At 39.8% G+C, this 16,003-nt stretch overlaps 1 protein-coding gene across 3 annotated transcripts; it reads left to right on the top strand.

The window, feature by feature from the left end:
• Positions 1–200: 200 nt before the first annotated feature.
• CALHM6 (calcium homeostasis modulator family member 6) lies at positions 201–15,169 on the top strand. 3 transcript variants are annotated; one of them, XM_085541801.1, is made up of 3 exons: positions 201–1,526; positions 12,409–12,734; positions 13,872–15,169. In XM_085541801.1, the coding sequence occupies exons 1-3, from the start codon at positions 1,448–1,450 to the stop codon at positions 14,280–14,282; spliced, it is 816 nt and encodes a 271-aa protein (XP_085397927.1). In that variant the 5' UTR covers positions 201–1,447; the 3' UTR covers positions 14,283–15,169. The 3 variants fall into 3 exon arrangements, with proteins under 3 accessions (XP_085397927.1, XP_015714107.2, XP_085397926.1); XM_015858621.3 differs by lacking the exon at positions 201–1,526 and adding an exon at positions 11,435–12,261; XM_085541800.1 differs by lacking the exon at positions 201–1,526 and having other exon boundaries at positions 11,437–12,734.
• Positions 15,170–16,003: the final 834 nt, after the last annotated feature.

Below are 16,003 nucleotides of genomic sequence, written 5' to 3'. Positions count from 1 at the left end.
GCTATTTTTAAGCCTTCTGGAGACTATGCATTGAAATATGCTGAGCTTTTCTTGTCTAAACCTTCTTAGTGAACAGATCAGAATATTTTCATTATTACATTCCAGATAGTGAGCCATATCTGCACCGTGTTCACATGCAGAAGCACTGCTACAATCTTTGATGCCTGGATTTAGCCAATAAAATTTGACATGTTTAGTCTAGGAAAAGGAAGCTGACTGGTTGCATGATGTTACTTACAGTGTACGTATGTCTAGATTGTGAAAAGCTGTGTGTCACTAGACATTTCCTTTTTGTCTTTGCACAGGAATAACAGGTATGTATGGAGAAATAGCTGTTGGTTATTTTCTTTTTTTAGTATTAGATACTTGTAGATCCGTGTCCTCTTTGGAGATGGTTGAACTTTTAGAAAAATGAAGATCTGTGATGACTGTGAGCCTTTACTAGACTAACGTAATCAGTGGCATTTATATAGATCTTTCACTACAATTGACAACTGTGTATGTTTTCCCTCATCCAGGTCACCATTGCTTTGCTGGACAGTCAGAAAGGTAAACTCTCATCACTCTAGTCCAAAAAGCTTTTGAGAAGTGCCTGCATTTCTTGTCTGGCTCTGTACAGTGTGCCATCCAAATTCTAGTACAGGATTAGTATGTGTGTCCAATGAAACTACAGAATTATGGAAAATAAGATATGGTTGTGGACATTACCTCTTGTTTGCATGATGCTTCTCTGCACCATTGTATCAATGAGAAGACGAAAAGGTGGATAGAAGAGATCTCTGTGCTCAGAGCCAGGTCTTACAGCAGCTTGTACAGCCAACTAGCATTTAAATGTGGAATGAGTGTACATGCAGTGATGGAGTGAAGGGAAATGAAAATAGTCTCATGTACTTTTTTACTTATTCTTTTCTACACTGGCACCTTTTAAGAAGTCCTTCTTTAATGTTTGTTCAAGTTTTGTTTCAATTTCTTGCTTCCATTCTTCTTCCTCCTTCATCTTTCTCTCAGTCCTTAGCAAAGTTTATCACAGAATCACAAAATTGCAAGGGTTGGAAGGACCTTCAGAAATCATTGAGTCCAGTGCCTCTGCAAGCAAGTCCCCTACAGCAGGCTGCATGGGTTGGTGTCCATGCAAGTCTTGAATATCTCCAGAGAAGGAGAATCCACAACCTGTGGCAGCGTGTTCCAGTGCTCTGTCACCCTTATGAGTTCCTTCACATATTGGTATGGGACTTTCAGTGCTCGAGTTTATGGCCATTTCCCTTTGTCCTGTCCCCAAAGACTGCTAAACATAAGTTGGTCATGTCTGTCTAACTCCCACACTTAAGATATTTATAAACATTAATAAGGTCATGTCTGACTCGTCTTCTCTCCAGGCTGAACAGACCCAGTATGCTCAGAAAGGCTCTCCTCACAGGGGAGATGCTTGAGGCCCTTTATCATCCTCATGGCCCTCTGTTGGACTTTTTCCAGGAGATCTCTGTCTTTTTGTACTGGGGAGCCCAGAACTGGATACAGTACTCCAGGTGAGGCCTTACCAGGGCAAAGTAAAGGGGGAAGATCAGGTTCACACTAGTCATGCTACAAAGCATTTCTGGCCTGTACCTCTGATCCCATTCTTAGTCTGCCTCTTTTTGCTTTCTTAAAATGTTCATGTTCTGCATCTCTGGCCACAGGAAAATATGGTTATTCTACAAGTGGCTTCTCTCAGCTTCGGTTCAGAACTTGATTTTTTGTCATGCAAATTTGTTTTAGGGATACAGTCTAAATTAACCTGGACTTAGTTCAATGCATTCTGAGCAGTCATTGGAAATTCATCTCACTGGTAGTTGTGTGAATCTTTAAGTGTGGAATCTGGTTCTTAGATTTGTAAGTTATTTCAGATTATCTAAAAACTGGATGTTTATGTTATATACATCATTGTGACTAAGGGAAGCAAAGGGAATGGAGCACATTACCTCATTTCTTAAATCTTTGAAGATTAGAGTTGATTCTTAAGTATTCTATCTCTGAAATGTATCAAATTATTCTGTTACCTATGTACTTTCCAGTGATTAATTTTTTTCTTAGTCTTTGAAAGTATATATTGTTTGGAAAACAGATTTTTGCACCAGGCTATTACAAGCATATTTATTGGGTCTGTTTAAGTCTTACTTTGGACCATATACACTACTGTCTAACATTAATCCTTTTGATCTGGCTACTCTTTTAGAATTCAGAAGGATAATGTTAAGCTGTAAAGTTAGACTCAGCTAGTGGAGACCAGATTTTATTTCCTGTCCTTTCTTGGTTGTTGACTCCAGAAGTCTGCACCAGGAGGCCTATGTCGTCCAGTGCTGGATGTATCCATAAGGTCCTCAGCACTCAACCTGTTTCCTAAACCAGTTCAACCTTGAAATAACTAATAAATATGAGTGGTTAATTTAACTCCATACTTCCCTGGTTTGCTACTCTAATAAACAGCAAAACAATTAATTTCATTAGAATTCAGATTTCATCTTCGGTTTTCAATGAATCTGAATATAACTGCAGTAGCCACAAGATACTAAGGAGAGTGTGAATCCATACAGGCAAGACCATATCCTCCCTCCTTTAATTCACATTAATAAAACTATCAAGGAAGCAATGTAAATCAACCTCTAGCTTCTGCGGTAATGGAATTATGCAGGTAATTTCCATGGGTGTGATCACTCATATCTCCAAAAGGCAGAAGAAAAAGCAGGAGGAGATGCTGTTGTCAGGTACATATGTATGCTCTCTACATGAATGTCTGCAGCACATACTAGAATTATTGTGGGAATCCCCTTTATACTGATGGACAAACATCTCTTTAGCCTTGGTGCTGAGAAAGCTGTATTTTTCTCAGTTGTTCTCAGATGAGTTCTAACTTGTTTTTGTGTAAGGTCACTTCAAACCTCTTCAGCTCATTGTCTAACTCAGGGCATCCTGATACATGGCCTTATCTATCTGAGCTATAGATATCCCCCAGTCACAGAAAGAAAAACACTGTAGGGTCTCTAGGTAAGAAAGCCACGAGGAATGGTCTGTCACCACCACCTGGGTGGCTGGTAGCCTACTGTGTCTGCTTGTGAGAGACCCTCAGCAAAGACATTGGTCCAGCAGGGTTTCTGCGACTCATCACAGTGGTGACAGTCTACATCCACGTTCCCTCTCTAAGAATCTCTTTGACAGGTGTGCAGGCAGCAGTGTATTTGTATCTGTGTGCATAGCATATAGGCAGTGGATTGGTACCTGTGGCATGTGTCTACCCTACTATGCATGAGTTGTATCACATTCAGTCATTTGACAGGACAGAGCCCAGTATGGATGTACTCTAAGACAGACAGTATGTCCCACCCCAATAGTGAAGTTGTGCATTGCCACCTAAGCGGATGCCAGTTACTTTTTCTTCATCTATCTATTGTAGGCAATAAATTGTAGCATGACCATATGACTCTGTAAAGACAGAAACTCCCAAACCACAGTGAGTTCACTGGTTTGACCTGCCTGACCCTGGAACAATGGAAAGGAAGGCTGCCCCTGCTTTGACCTCACAGCCTGAATCCTCTTGATTTCTGTTGTCAAGTTGGCTGTAGGGGAGTGACCTTCCCCTTTCATGCTCCCTTGAAGGTGCACACTTCCTTTAACTGCCTGTCTCCTGTGATAGCGTAAAAGTTCTTCCAGCAGATGGCATTGCCAACTTAAAAAGAGCATTACTTTGGTTCAAGTGGTTAATGAAAAATCCTGTGTTAAAGTCAGAGTGAGTCTTTTTGCTGAAGAGCAAAAAGGACCTGCAGCTGCTTTTCCCCTCTACACCCCATCCCAAACTCTCTGTCCCACCAACAGAGATGTGTTTACTAAAAGATCTGCTATTCATCCCTCCTACATTGCATCAGCCTCTTCATTTTTTCTGTCCCTAGAGGGAATTAGATCTGAAGCACTAAAACCAGATTATGTGGTAACAAACCATGCTTGTTGCTGTGAGTACCAGAAAAACAATTACGAAAATTATGACTTAGTTATTCTGAGGTCTTTGTACTTCAGAGAACCAAAATGGAGCAAGAAAGAAATATATGCACGAATGAGGTACAATATATGCAAGAATGACATTTGACTACAGTCAAACAAAAGTCCACATCAAGTAAGGAAGTCTTGAACCATGCTTACTCCTGTCTCCTGATGAAAGTCATTCAGCTCTGTTTCAGAGCCTCCTCTCTTTGTTCTCTGATTCTTCCCCAGAAATGAAAACACAAGTCTTCCACAGAGTTACAGTTTCTAAGATGTGAATTCCCCCATGACTGTCACCTTCTATCATGATGTCTTATATGCATATGCCTCTGGTAAGCAATCCTTGGCAGAAATTTGAATGAAACCTCCATTCCAAGGAAACCAAAGAAAGGATTTATTGTTGATGACAGAGATTTTATCCATATTGCAAGATTTATGTCTCCTATTTTTTATATCAGGTTCTAATTGGTTCTAAATTAATGTTAGAGTTGCTGGCTCACAATTTGTCAGAGTTTTCTAGCACTTTTTTCCATATGAATAGCTGGTTTGCTAGTAATCTGAATTTATTAAGAAATTACTTGCTTCCCTTAAAGGGAAGATCAAATGCTCGCTTCATGGAAACAGAAGTGGTAGTTCCTCTGTGTATTCTAAAGGCCAGATGAGCCTGTTAAACAGTTGTTTTCTGCCTTATGAAAGATACATAGCAATTTCTCAACCCAAAATGTAAAATGCATCTTGCTTTTCAGATGAATGGAAAACTACCTTTTCATCCAGAAAGAACCCCAGATGTTTAACAGTAAGCTAATAGTAATTTTCTCATGGTTAATTCACAGCCCTGCACTTCCACGTGTCATTCAATAGTGATATTCTTTCAGATTCGCTCAGTATTCACTCTAGAAAATACTCTAAATTTCCCAGAACTCCCCTGTTGCTGGGATGTAGATTTTTGTAGATGCTTCTAGACCAGGAGGTTTAAGTCTGCTTAGAATGGAGATGCCATTGGGGTGAAGCCGCATAATCACAGAAAAACAAACCCTGGTCTGACTCCTTGAATTTCTCTTTTTTTTTTTTTTTTTTTTAATCCCATTCAGCCAGGGGTTGCTTCTTATGTCCAAGAACGGACACATTTTTTCCAAAGTTCAAAAAAAGTTGAAATGTCTCCTGATGTACCAGAAAACCAGACTGTATTTCCCTTGGGAGCAAAACCACTCGTCTGTCTACAAAGTTGTCATTCTTTGACCAAAGATTTGTTAATACTCAAATCCACTTGAAGTGGAGGGCTGTCACTTCTTTCCAAAAGCAAAAGATTCAAAGACTTGATTCCACTTGCCCCTGACGTGTGCATACAGCAATCTTGAATAAATGTATGGCTAAAGGCCACATCACCTCCCCCATTTCTGTTATACTTGAGAAACGTGAGAAGTTTCTCATGGCTTCAAGCAGTTTTAGATAACACAGACCCACAGACTTTCCCTTGTAGATTGTACCTGAAGTTCAGATCTGTGCAGAGAGACAGAATTAGTGCAATTTAATTTTTTTTAGTTCTGTGTTGAATCCACAGAACTGAAATAGTCGAACAGTAAGTTGCCCTATAGACCAAGAGGAATTCATTAAGTTTCTTTTTGTCATTTATAACATTCTCACTTGATTTCATGCAGAGAAGTCTCTAAATGTAACAGCATAACTAAGACAGACAGCTACATTTGGGAAGCTTTGAAAGGGATAAGGTCTCAGCTCTTACACTGCCTCCCTGTTAGAAAAATGTCTCCTTGGGTATCAAAATTCAGACAGCTAAGAAGTCCAAGTTGGGAAACTGTAAAGAGCAGCATATCACCATGCACTGAAGAATCAACTAATTAAATTAGATAGAATGGTTAATTTGTTCAAGTTTTAAAAAGTGGAGAATAATTAATGGAATGAATCGGTGCAGAACATATTTTGTAGCATATAAACAGAAAGCATTAGGACACAGACATAGGAGGATAGCATCAAATCTAAGCTATTTGACAATCAACACAGCAAAATGTGGTGTCATAATGTGAAGATAGCCACATTCTTCTGCATTCCCATATATTATATATATGTATGTGTGTGTGTATAAAAATAGAAGCCATTGCACCAGCTTTCTCCTGCTGTTATTCCCTGCTGCTTTTCACACCAGCAGTTCACATAGGTTCCTTTCTGGATAGCTGGCTTCGTGTAAACAAATGGCCTACAGCCATCAGAGGGTTTTACTGCTCAACCTATATTCACCTACAATCTACATGTGCTGTAAGGAAGTCTGCATGCTTCTTTAAGCACTGGCTGTGATCTGTGGCATATTTGCAGAGCTTATAAGAAAATATGTAATATTTTCGTAGGATTAGAAAGGAACAAGTTGTCAGGTTTTATGAAGAAATCCAGAAGTGCTGATGAGGCAGATAAAAGAATTAATACATCTGTAGTCAGGTAATTCACCCTGAGAAGCCAATTAGTAACTTCCAAGAAAGCAAAGCTCGGTCTTTTTCCTCTAGTATGTCGAATGATATGGCATAAAACTTCTTTTATAATTATGAACACATTAAATCTGAAACATCTCTGTAATGTCACATTGAGCACCAGATTTCACCTGCAGAGCCTCCTTCAGAGCTGTGCTTCGTTTTGGTGTCCCTGTTCCTTTCTACCCATTAAAATTGCTTTTCATTCTAAACGTAATAAATGCAATGTCTTAAAATACCAGAGTAATGTACCCCAGTACATGCAAGCCACGCAGTGCTACTTCTCCGCCTACTGCTCTGCTAAGTATTAGTGCTACTAATGATTTACGTGGTGCTACTGGGATGTGTGACACTTCACAAACATGTAGGGCTGGTTCAATCATAAAGCCAGAATGACTTCCTTCGTTTCACAAACTGAGGTAATGGGCCTCTGGGGGAGGTCCGTCCACCTGGAGGGGAGGTGTGGGGCTGTGTGCAGACAAAGATCCCACTAGTAAAGATTTAATTTCACCAGAAAAGCGACAAAAAGCATTACAAGAATTTTCCTAGGATAAAAGGAATTTTCTGTCTTTTTTAATTGGGCACCAAGAATATAGCTTACAAATCTTTAACCTGAAGAAACAAGTACAGTTGTTATAAAAATGAAACCCATTGGCAACACTGTAGAGCTCAAGCTCTATTCTGTCCATGGCTTTTGGGTTAATAAAGTGAAGATGAATTTGGGCTTGGTAAGACTAATGACAGAAATTTAAGATACAATGAACTTTAATAGAAGCAGCTAGAAAAAGAATGATTTGCAAAAAATGAGGTAACATAAAACAAGATCCTCTCAATATTTACTGACAAATGCTGCAGTGAAGATATATACATACATCCTGCATTCAAGAGCAGCATCACACACTCAGTATAACAGCAAAACTACTTGGACTACAGCTATTTCCTCCCAGAAAGTATGTGAGATTCACTCAGCTGCAAAAGGAGGAATAGAATTTAAAACATTAAAGAGAAACTTGTTGAAACTTTGAACAAACTGATTTGCTTTGAGCTGATTTTTTCATTTCAATAAAGCATACTTCAAAATGAAAGGATATTTCAACTAACAAAATCGCCTTTTTATTTTATTTTTATATCTCTCTGTTTTTACAGTGACATTGTCTTTATCCCATTTGGTAGGCATGAAATTTAATGCCAATAAATGCAAAAATGCCAATTAAATTGGAATTCTGAGTTCTTTAATAGAAGCCCGTTTTTCTGAACACTTCCAGTTAACGCCTTACAGCTATTGTGGAGACAGAGGTGCTAATTTAATGGGCAGGAAACAGCTACCCTGAGAGAACAATGCTAACAGCAGCCTGGCCTTGCAGCTCCACAATTGCTCTGTCTCTCCATCTCCAGCACCCCAGTTCTTCAAGGCCGACCAGTGTTCCCCTCGGGCAGGATCATTGCTGCCCCTCAGCCTGCCTCATGACACAAGCATTCCCCTCCTTCCAGCCAGGGTGGTCTCCTCCTTCACCCACATCTCTCCAGTATTTATTGAAAATGCTCAGAGGGGAGGGTTAATCTTTTTTCACAGACAGATTTTTTCCCTTTTTTGATGAAACTTGTTCCTGTAATCATATATTTGATTACAGAGAAATAAAAGAATGCTAAAGTCTCAGGTGAATCACAGGATCATAGAATTGTAGGGGCTGGGGAATTGTAGGGAATCTTGAGATCAAGTCCAACCTGCTAAAGCAGGTTCTGTAAAGTAGGTTGCAGAAGAAAGCATCCAGGTGGGTCTTGAATATCTTTCAACCTCACAGTAAAGAAGTTTTTCTTCATACTTGTGTGGAATTTCCTGTGTTCCAGTTTGTGCCCATTGGCTCTTGCTCTGTCACTGGGCTCCACTGAAAGGAGCCTGGCCCCATCCACCTGACTCCTGCTCTTTAGATATTTATGTGTTGATAAAATCTCCCCTTGGTCGTCTCTTCACCAGACTGAACAGCCCCAGGTCTCTCAGCAGTTCCTTAGAAGAGAGACATTCCAAGCCCTTTATCATCTTTGTGCCCCTCCCTTGGACTCTGTCTAGAAACTTCCTCATCCCACTCCTCTTGTCTGGGAAGAGGTTTAGAAAAAACAGCTTGTTTTTTTCCCCTAGAAGGTAGAATTTAGATAGAAAATGAGCATTTTTCATAGCAGCATTTTTATGTAAGGAAAAAAAAATTCCCTAAATACCAGATTGTCACAGGTTACCTAGATTTACCTATACCCGTGACAGGGGGCAGCCACTCCATGGGGCCCCTGGCCAGAAAGGGAAGGGAAAAGGTGAATGGGAAAAAGAGAACAGCAGGGACAGTCTAAAGAGGAAAACTTATTTTACTAAATATGTTATCGGAATACAAGATAACACAATATAATACAATGTGATTGAGGCTAATAAATTGAATGAAATAGAGAGAGAGAGTCCCCAAAAACCAAGAGGCCTACTGTGAACTCTAGGCAACACGGCTGGAACGTTTCCCACTCTCCAAGAGTCCGAGAGAGAGAGAACTCCAGCCTGGGACCAAGATTATATATGTCCTCCTCCCTTGACTTATCTCACTGCAGAGTCCTCTGGGATACATAGTTTTCTTCTGGGAGCTGAGTATTCAGGTTTTTAATGGTCCATACTGCACATGATGTTATGATGTGGAATATTGACAGCAACATTACAAAACAATGACACAGATTTTCCCCAGAAAATAACGTTAATATTAATTATAAAATGAAAGAATCTCCTTCTGATGTTTGTACTGGGCAAATAAGTAGAAATTAAATTATATTAAAGAATGAAAATAGTATATACATACATAATCCTGAAGGCAAATTAACCTGACTTGGTTCTGGTTGGATTTCATTTGACAGTTTGTCCTGCAGAAGTTAAGAAAAATTAAAAGAGTAGGTAGTTCTGGAGTGAGAGAGGAAGTCCTTAGGGAGTTTTAAGTTTGCTGAAAACTGGAAAAAGTAGTGCATCTGTACTATGAACAATACTGCTTATATCTTTTAAGTGACCTGTAAGGGGTGAAAAACAAAACAATGATCTTCGCTAACTGTATGAATTTATTCTGCATAGTTAAAAACACACTGCTGATAAAAGAACCAGAAAGCAAAATGGCAGGTGCAGCAAAGTGGTGTTCAGATGAGATTCAGTCCTTTCTTCATATATAAACAGATATACTCTGAGCTGACTGAAAAGACTGCTTAGAACTTGTATTATATGAAACCTCACTAAAATGTCAGCACAGTGTTTCAAGCATGATTTAGAAATAAACAAATAAATAAAAGAAAAAAAAAATTCAAATTCTAGAAACTGTTAGAAACAGGATCATCTAGTCTAACCATCCTTCCATCGCCATTGCTACCACAAGCCATTAAAACATATCTTGTATTTCCTCACCCAGACACTTCTTGAACACTGCCAGGGATGGCAACTCCTCTACCTCCCTGGGCAGCCATTCCAGTGCCTGACCACTCTTTGAGGAAAAAAAAAAATAATTTCTTTATGTCTAATCTAAAACTTCTCTAGCACAACTTGCGGCCATTTCCTCAGGTCCTGTTTGTTGCCTGGGGGAAGAGTCCAAGCCTCTCCTCATCTCAGCCTCCCTTCAGGAAGTTGTAGAGTGCAGTGAGGTCTCCCCTGAGCCTCCTCTTCTCCAGACTAACCAATCCCAGCTCCCTGAGCTGCTCCTCATAAGACTTGCGCTCCAGACCCCCCACCAGTTTCATTGCCCTTTTCTGGACACTATTTCTAAAGCAGGCCAGGATGCCATTGACCTTCTTGGCTACCTGAGCAAACTGTTGGCTCATGTTCAGCTCAGCATAGACCAACACCCCCAGGTCCCTTTCCTTTTCACAGTCATCCAGCCACTCAACCCCAAGCCTATAGTGCTGTGTGGGGTAATTGTGGCCAAAGTGCAGGACCTGGCACTTATCCTTGTTGAACCTCATTCCATTTACCTTGGCCCAGAGATCCAACTTGTCTTGATCCCTCTGAAGGGCCTCCCTACCATCAGGCAGAGCAACACCACCTCCCAACTTGGTGTCACCTGCCAACTTCCTGAGGGTGCGCTCAATCCCCTCATCTAGGTCATCAGTGAACACATTAAACAAGATGGGCCCCAGTACTGATCCCTGGGGGACATCACTTGTAACAGGTCTCCAGCTGGACTTCATTAATCACTGCCCACTGGGCACAGCCCGCTTGCCAGTTCCTTACCCGAAGGAGGGTGTACCTGTTCAAACCACAGGCAGCCAGTTTCCACAGGAAAATACTGAGAATCTGTAGGTCTTGAGTCCAAGCAATCAATTCAGTTTTCTGAGCTGATGCTTTGAGTACATGTCAAAATTAATGGCCATTCTTTGTCCTGTGGTAAACTTTCAAGCCTCTTCTATTAGCCACATGGTTACTGAGACTGCTCTGATACCTAGACCATCCCTGACTCATTGTGTCCAGTTGCTTGGAGAAATAAGCTACTGCCTGCCTACTTCCCCCTCAGGTACTGTGCCAGAACCCTTAAAGCCATAGCCTGTCTCTCATAGTCCTAAGGCCACAGCTGTTGTTAATGTTCTTTTAGGCTGGGTGTAAGTATTTCTACTTTCATTAGTCCATTGCAGAGGTCCTTTTGACATTTCCAGTAATTACTTCACCCTATCATTCTTAAAAAAAAGTTCTCAGCCCATGGACATTTTGGGGTTCTGGAAGTTGGCAGGTGGCTTGTTTTTTGTCGGCATTTTAGCTGTCTCTGTACTCTCAGATATCTGAGATAATACCTAGATAAGTTAGTTTCCCATGCAATTTGAGCCTATTTTTCCCATACTCAGTAACCACTCAGTCCAAGCAAATTCAATAAAACATTCTTCTTGAGACTTTCCAGATAGCAATATATATCATTGCAACACAATTCAAAACCTTAACTATTTCTGTACTGTGCAAGTAAATGATACATAAAGAAAGAAACCAAACAACCTTTTCAGCAAATCCAAGTCCATAATTATAAAAACTAGTTATTCCTTAATTTTATGTTCCCTTTCGTGGAGCCAACCATGATGGAAGCTTTAGTGGCTGGATGAAAAGAAGTGCCATCATGCATCAAGAGAATCCATCCAGAACATACCACTTTCAGAAAAATAAGTCTTTATTTCCTTTTAAAGCAGGATATACTGTTTCTATGCTAAGAGAAAATAATATATGTGATAGCTTACTTGGTTGGCCATGTAGGTTGCTAATCTGTAAAGAGCAAATGCCATACTAGCACCTTTAGGTAAGTCTTAAAGAAGTTAGTTGTTCACCATGGGGCTCACCAGAATCTGTCGCTGACAGTGAACACAGCGGAAAGTGGTTTTCTCACATTTTGTTAATACTTTGAGCCTGATGCCTCATATAAGAAGAAATATAAGGTATTTTCTTGGAGAAAAAGACAAATCAGTACTGTTTTATTGCTGATCTCCACTGCAATGAGTTTTCACTTGACTGTTACACAATGCAGTAAGTTCATGCACTTCTGTGCTTCCCTTAAGGAGATGTTTCAAAATTGCTAACAGAAAGTGAAAGCTCTGTGATAGTCTTTAAAAGTTGTGGGCTTTGCAGAACTGCTCTTTTTCTTTTCTTTTACTGACTGTGACTGCACTGCCCTCAAAACGCAGAGAGGCCACTGGAAGCTTTAGCAGAAAATGGAAAAATTGCGCAAAATAATGGATTCTTTTATCAGCAACAAGAAGACTCTGGGTTACAGCATTGTGTCCCTGCTGACAATTGCCAGTGAGCAAATCTTTTCCTCCGTGGCCTTCAAGTGTCCCTGCAACTCTTTGAACACCCTGTATGGCTGTGTCTTCCTCCTAGTGCCAGCCCTCCTTCTCTTTCTTCTTGGCTACTTTGTGAATGCTAGGATTTGGCTCCTGTTTACAGGCATCCGTGTTCGGGAGAAGAAACACTGCTGTGGCTTTTGGGAAAAAGGTTGCTTCTACCTGAAAGTGCTGGCACCAGTGACAGCCGGCACCGTGGTGGCCCCCCTCACCTGGATTGCTGTGGCCCTGCTCAGCGCCAGCTTCTATGAGTGCGCAGCCAGTGGGAACCGCTTCATCAGGAACCAGGTGTGCACAAACCAGACAACCTTTAAAGAATGCCAGAAGCTGCTGGAGAAAATACCCTGTGATGAGAGTGCTGTCAAACCATTTCTGAGTGAGAATTCAACTTATATAGCTAAATTTGTCAGCTTTCGAGCACAGTCTCAGGTAAGACCTCTCTGCTCTCTTCTTCCCCCAAGGACTCCTGTCCTGCCTGCTTCACACCCTGGAACCTGCTAGCAAAAGTATATGGTTAGCAAAAAATACTTTGGTCAAAAAACACTAACACAGAAAGGCAATAAGTGGCTATTTTGTGCTAGCTTCTCTTTTCAGTGTTTGCATTGTAATTTCTAGGTAATGGCACTGGCAAAGCATTTGTCAGAGCTGGGCAGTAGACCAGCCTAGATATCAGCACTTTCCACTGCAGCTTTTTTCTTGTTTAAATTATGCCTGGTGCAAGCTTTTCTCTGTTACCCTTTCAAAGATCTCAAACTTTTTAAAGTATGCATTAGCTGAGAGGAAGCTGAGGTCATTAGCACAGGTGAGTTAACAAGTGAAACAAAGAATGACAGCTTGTTTGACCATGAACCTAAAAGCTTGACTCTATTACTAATTTCACATTTATAGTCTAGGTGAATGGTTAAAATATATGTGTATCTATCTTGTTAAAGTTTCCTTCTTGCACTGAAGGAAAACAGCATAATAAAAGATAACTCTTCTGAGTAGATTGTTTCCATTTGGACTGAAATGAAACCAAAGTGATTTGGCAGCACTCCAGTTTTGTTTCTGTGCTTGTTCCCCTTGACTCCAGGAGCAAATTAAATTATCATCACTTATTCAGGAAAACATTAATGCTGATTAATGTAGTTAGGTTTTACAGGAGATTATAATGACACACACAAAAAGTGTTTAAATTTGTTACATATTTATCATATGGCTTCTTCAAGAAAAAGCTGAAAGAGAAGATACTATGCCACTGAATTCTGACAGAGTAAGAAAGGAGCAAAATTGAGGAGGATTGGCTGTTACTGATATTTAACAAACTGGTCAAACACAAATGGAAGATGCGAGATCATTATTATGTACTTCATTTCTTATATCTGACCCACTTCCATCAAAATTAGGTGCCAAAAAGTGGTGTGGGTGACAACATTCCATATAAAATAGGAAAGATTCCTGTATTTGACAGACAAATCCTTGTTCTGCCTACAAAGCATAGCTTTCGTGTCTAGTTCAGCGTTTTGTTCTATACACCAGCACAGGACCATGTGAAAACACTATTAACCCATTTATTTATTTTTCAAGATCATAGGATGGTTGCTGGTAGCCACCATCATTATTGTGGCACTCATTTCAACATGCATCAGCCGCTGTCACTCCCCAGTTAGCTATTTGCAGATGAAGTTCTGGAAAATTTATATGGAAAAGGAACGAGAGCACTTCAAAACCAAGGCTGAAGAACATGCAGGTCAGCTGGCCAGAAGAAACATAAATTGCTTTTTTGAAGCCACCAACCCACCGCCATTTCAGACTCCTCACAGTGAAGACTGGCAGAAGACTTCATTCCCATATACCTTCAATAAAAATGATCAGTATTACAGCATGATACACAAATACATTGATACAAACAGAGGCAGTACATCTGGTGAAGGAGGTCAGGTTTTCTCTGTTTTTGGGTTTGTGGATGAAGCACATGCAAGTGATCAAGGGGTTTAGTTAAAATATATATATATATGCATACATATATATATATATAAGCAGTTTGTAGCACTGGTAATCTTTTAACCTTACTGATCTAATAGAAGCTTTATTCCGTGCTTTTACTGAAATCAATGAGAATTACGTGTTAAAGGCTGGTATTGTAAACCCTGGGAGACTTTTAAAAATAAGCTTTATACTTTTGCTTAAATACATTTAAATTAGAGCATGGTTCACAATGGGGTTTTTTATTATTATTATTATGTCAGTGATCATTAGGAAAAAGTCCTATGTGAAACAGTAAGCATCCACAGCAAAGATGTCAGCCGGCACTGCGTGATTACTACTAAACATCTTAAGGCATTTAGCAGCTGGAGTGACCAAGCCAAGCTTTCATGTTTGTCAGTAAAGGGAACGGAAATTTTAACCAGCATTTTGGCTTAGTATCTTAGCTATCATTTGACTTACTTAAGAATATATTTTTTCAGAGGAGAATGGAGGAAGCTCAGGTCCAAGATATTCACTATCAGACATTCAGTTTTTCAAGGCAAGGAGGATGTCTTTTAAGATAAGTTAGCATCTTGGAGCTACCTGCACACAAAGACTAGATATACAGAGAATGACTTCAGGTGGTCATCAGCTGGAATAAGTGTGCAAAACAATTCCAGCAATTTACTCCTTTGTCTCCAGCTGCCTTAGCTAATAACAGTGCAACTGAAAACTTCACCTGTTTTGAATTTTCTTTACCCCTGTCTGATTGTGATCAATTTTTGCAATAGGATTTTTTAATTAGCTTTGTTACTTGTTTCCTGTTACTCTAAAACTCTTCCATAGGAAAAATAAAAGTACATTTTGGATTGTTTCAAGGAAAGCAAAATAACATTAAACTTCCAGTTTATATTCCATTTGTATTGATTTCTATTTTATCTGACACATACATATTTATTATGTAGATATTATTACACACAGATTTCTATCCATGGTGTCATTACCTAAGCTTCTCATGGAGGTATCCACCACATAGACTGTTTAACTTCACTTTTCACCAAGTGTAAATGAGCATTAGGCTTATGAATAAGATAGTAGCATAGGTGAAGCTTATATTAACAGATCTGTATAGCACAGCTGTAGGGATAAGTCTGCAATCCCTATTAGCCATCAGCAATACTTTTATCAAAAAGTCTCTAATGATAAGAAATCGATACCAGTTTTGAATGAAAGATGACAGAATTCAGTTTTTTTCTTTAACAGCATTTCATTTACAAGAAATGAGTCAGTAAGCTTGATACAGGCCATAACTCAACTACAGTGTTACAGGGGGCCTGATGACCAAACACATTTCTGGGACATTCTGAAGAGGTACGTGTTCAACTAGTGACTGAGTTCCCTGTTAGTAAGTGGAGAGGGGGACATGATTGCATAAAAGGCAAAAGTCTGTCAAGTCTGGGTTTGTGCCCATCACTGGAAGAACTACCCTGTCTACTGAGAGATTGCTGAATCCAAGGGTGGTGATATCTCTGTATCTTTCTCTCTCTCTTTTCAGGTTATATTAGAATGCTACACCAGCCTTATCATCCAAACTTATTGCTGATAAGGTGTAGACACATAAATCTAAGTATCGTAGTAGGGTGCAAATAAACATTTAACTGATTGGTGTCATTTCACCTTAATTTACCCTGAAGGGATCTCAAACACTGCAACGTCTGCATTTTTCCAAGGGTAGTTTGGAGTTGGATCAT

The sequence above is a fragment of the Coturnix japonica genome, chromosome 3 (genome assembly GCF_054131305.1).
Source record: "Coturnix japonica strain WE chromosome 3, WE-NBRP24, whole genome shotgun sequence".
Taxonomy (NCBI): domain Eukaryota; kingdom Metazoa; phylum Chordata; class Aves; order Galliformes; family Phasianidae; genus Coturnix; species Coturnix japonica.
The sequence above is the reverse complement of the archived record's forward strand: the minus strand, read 5'-3'. Positions and strand labels throughout refer to the sequence as shown.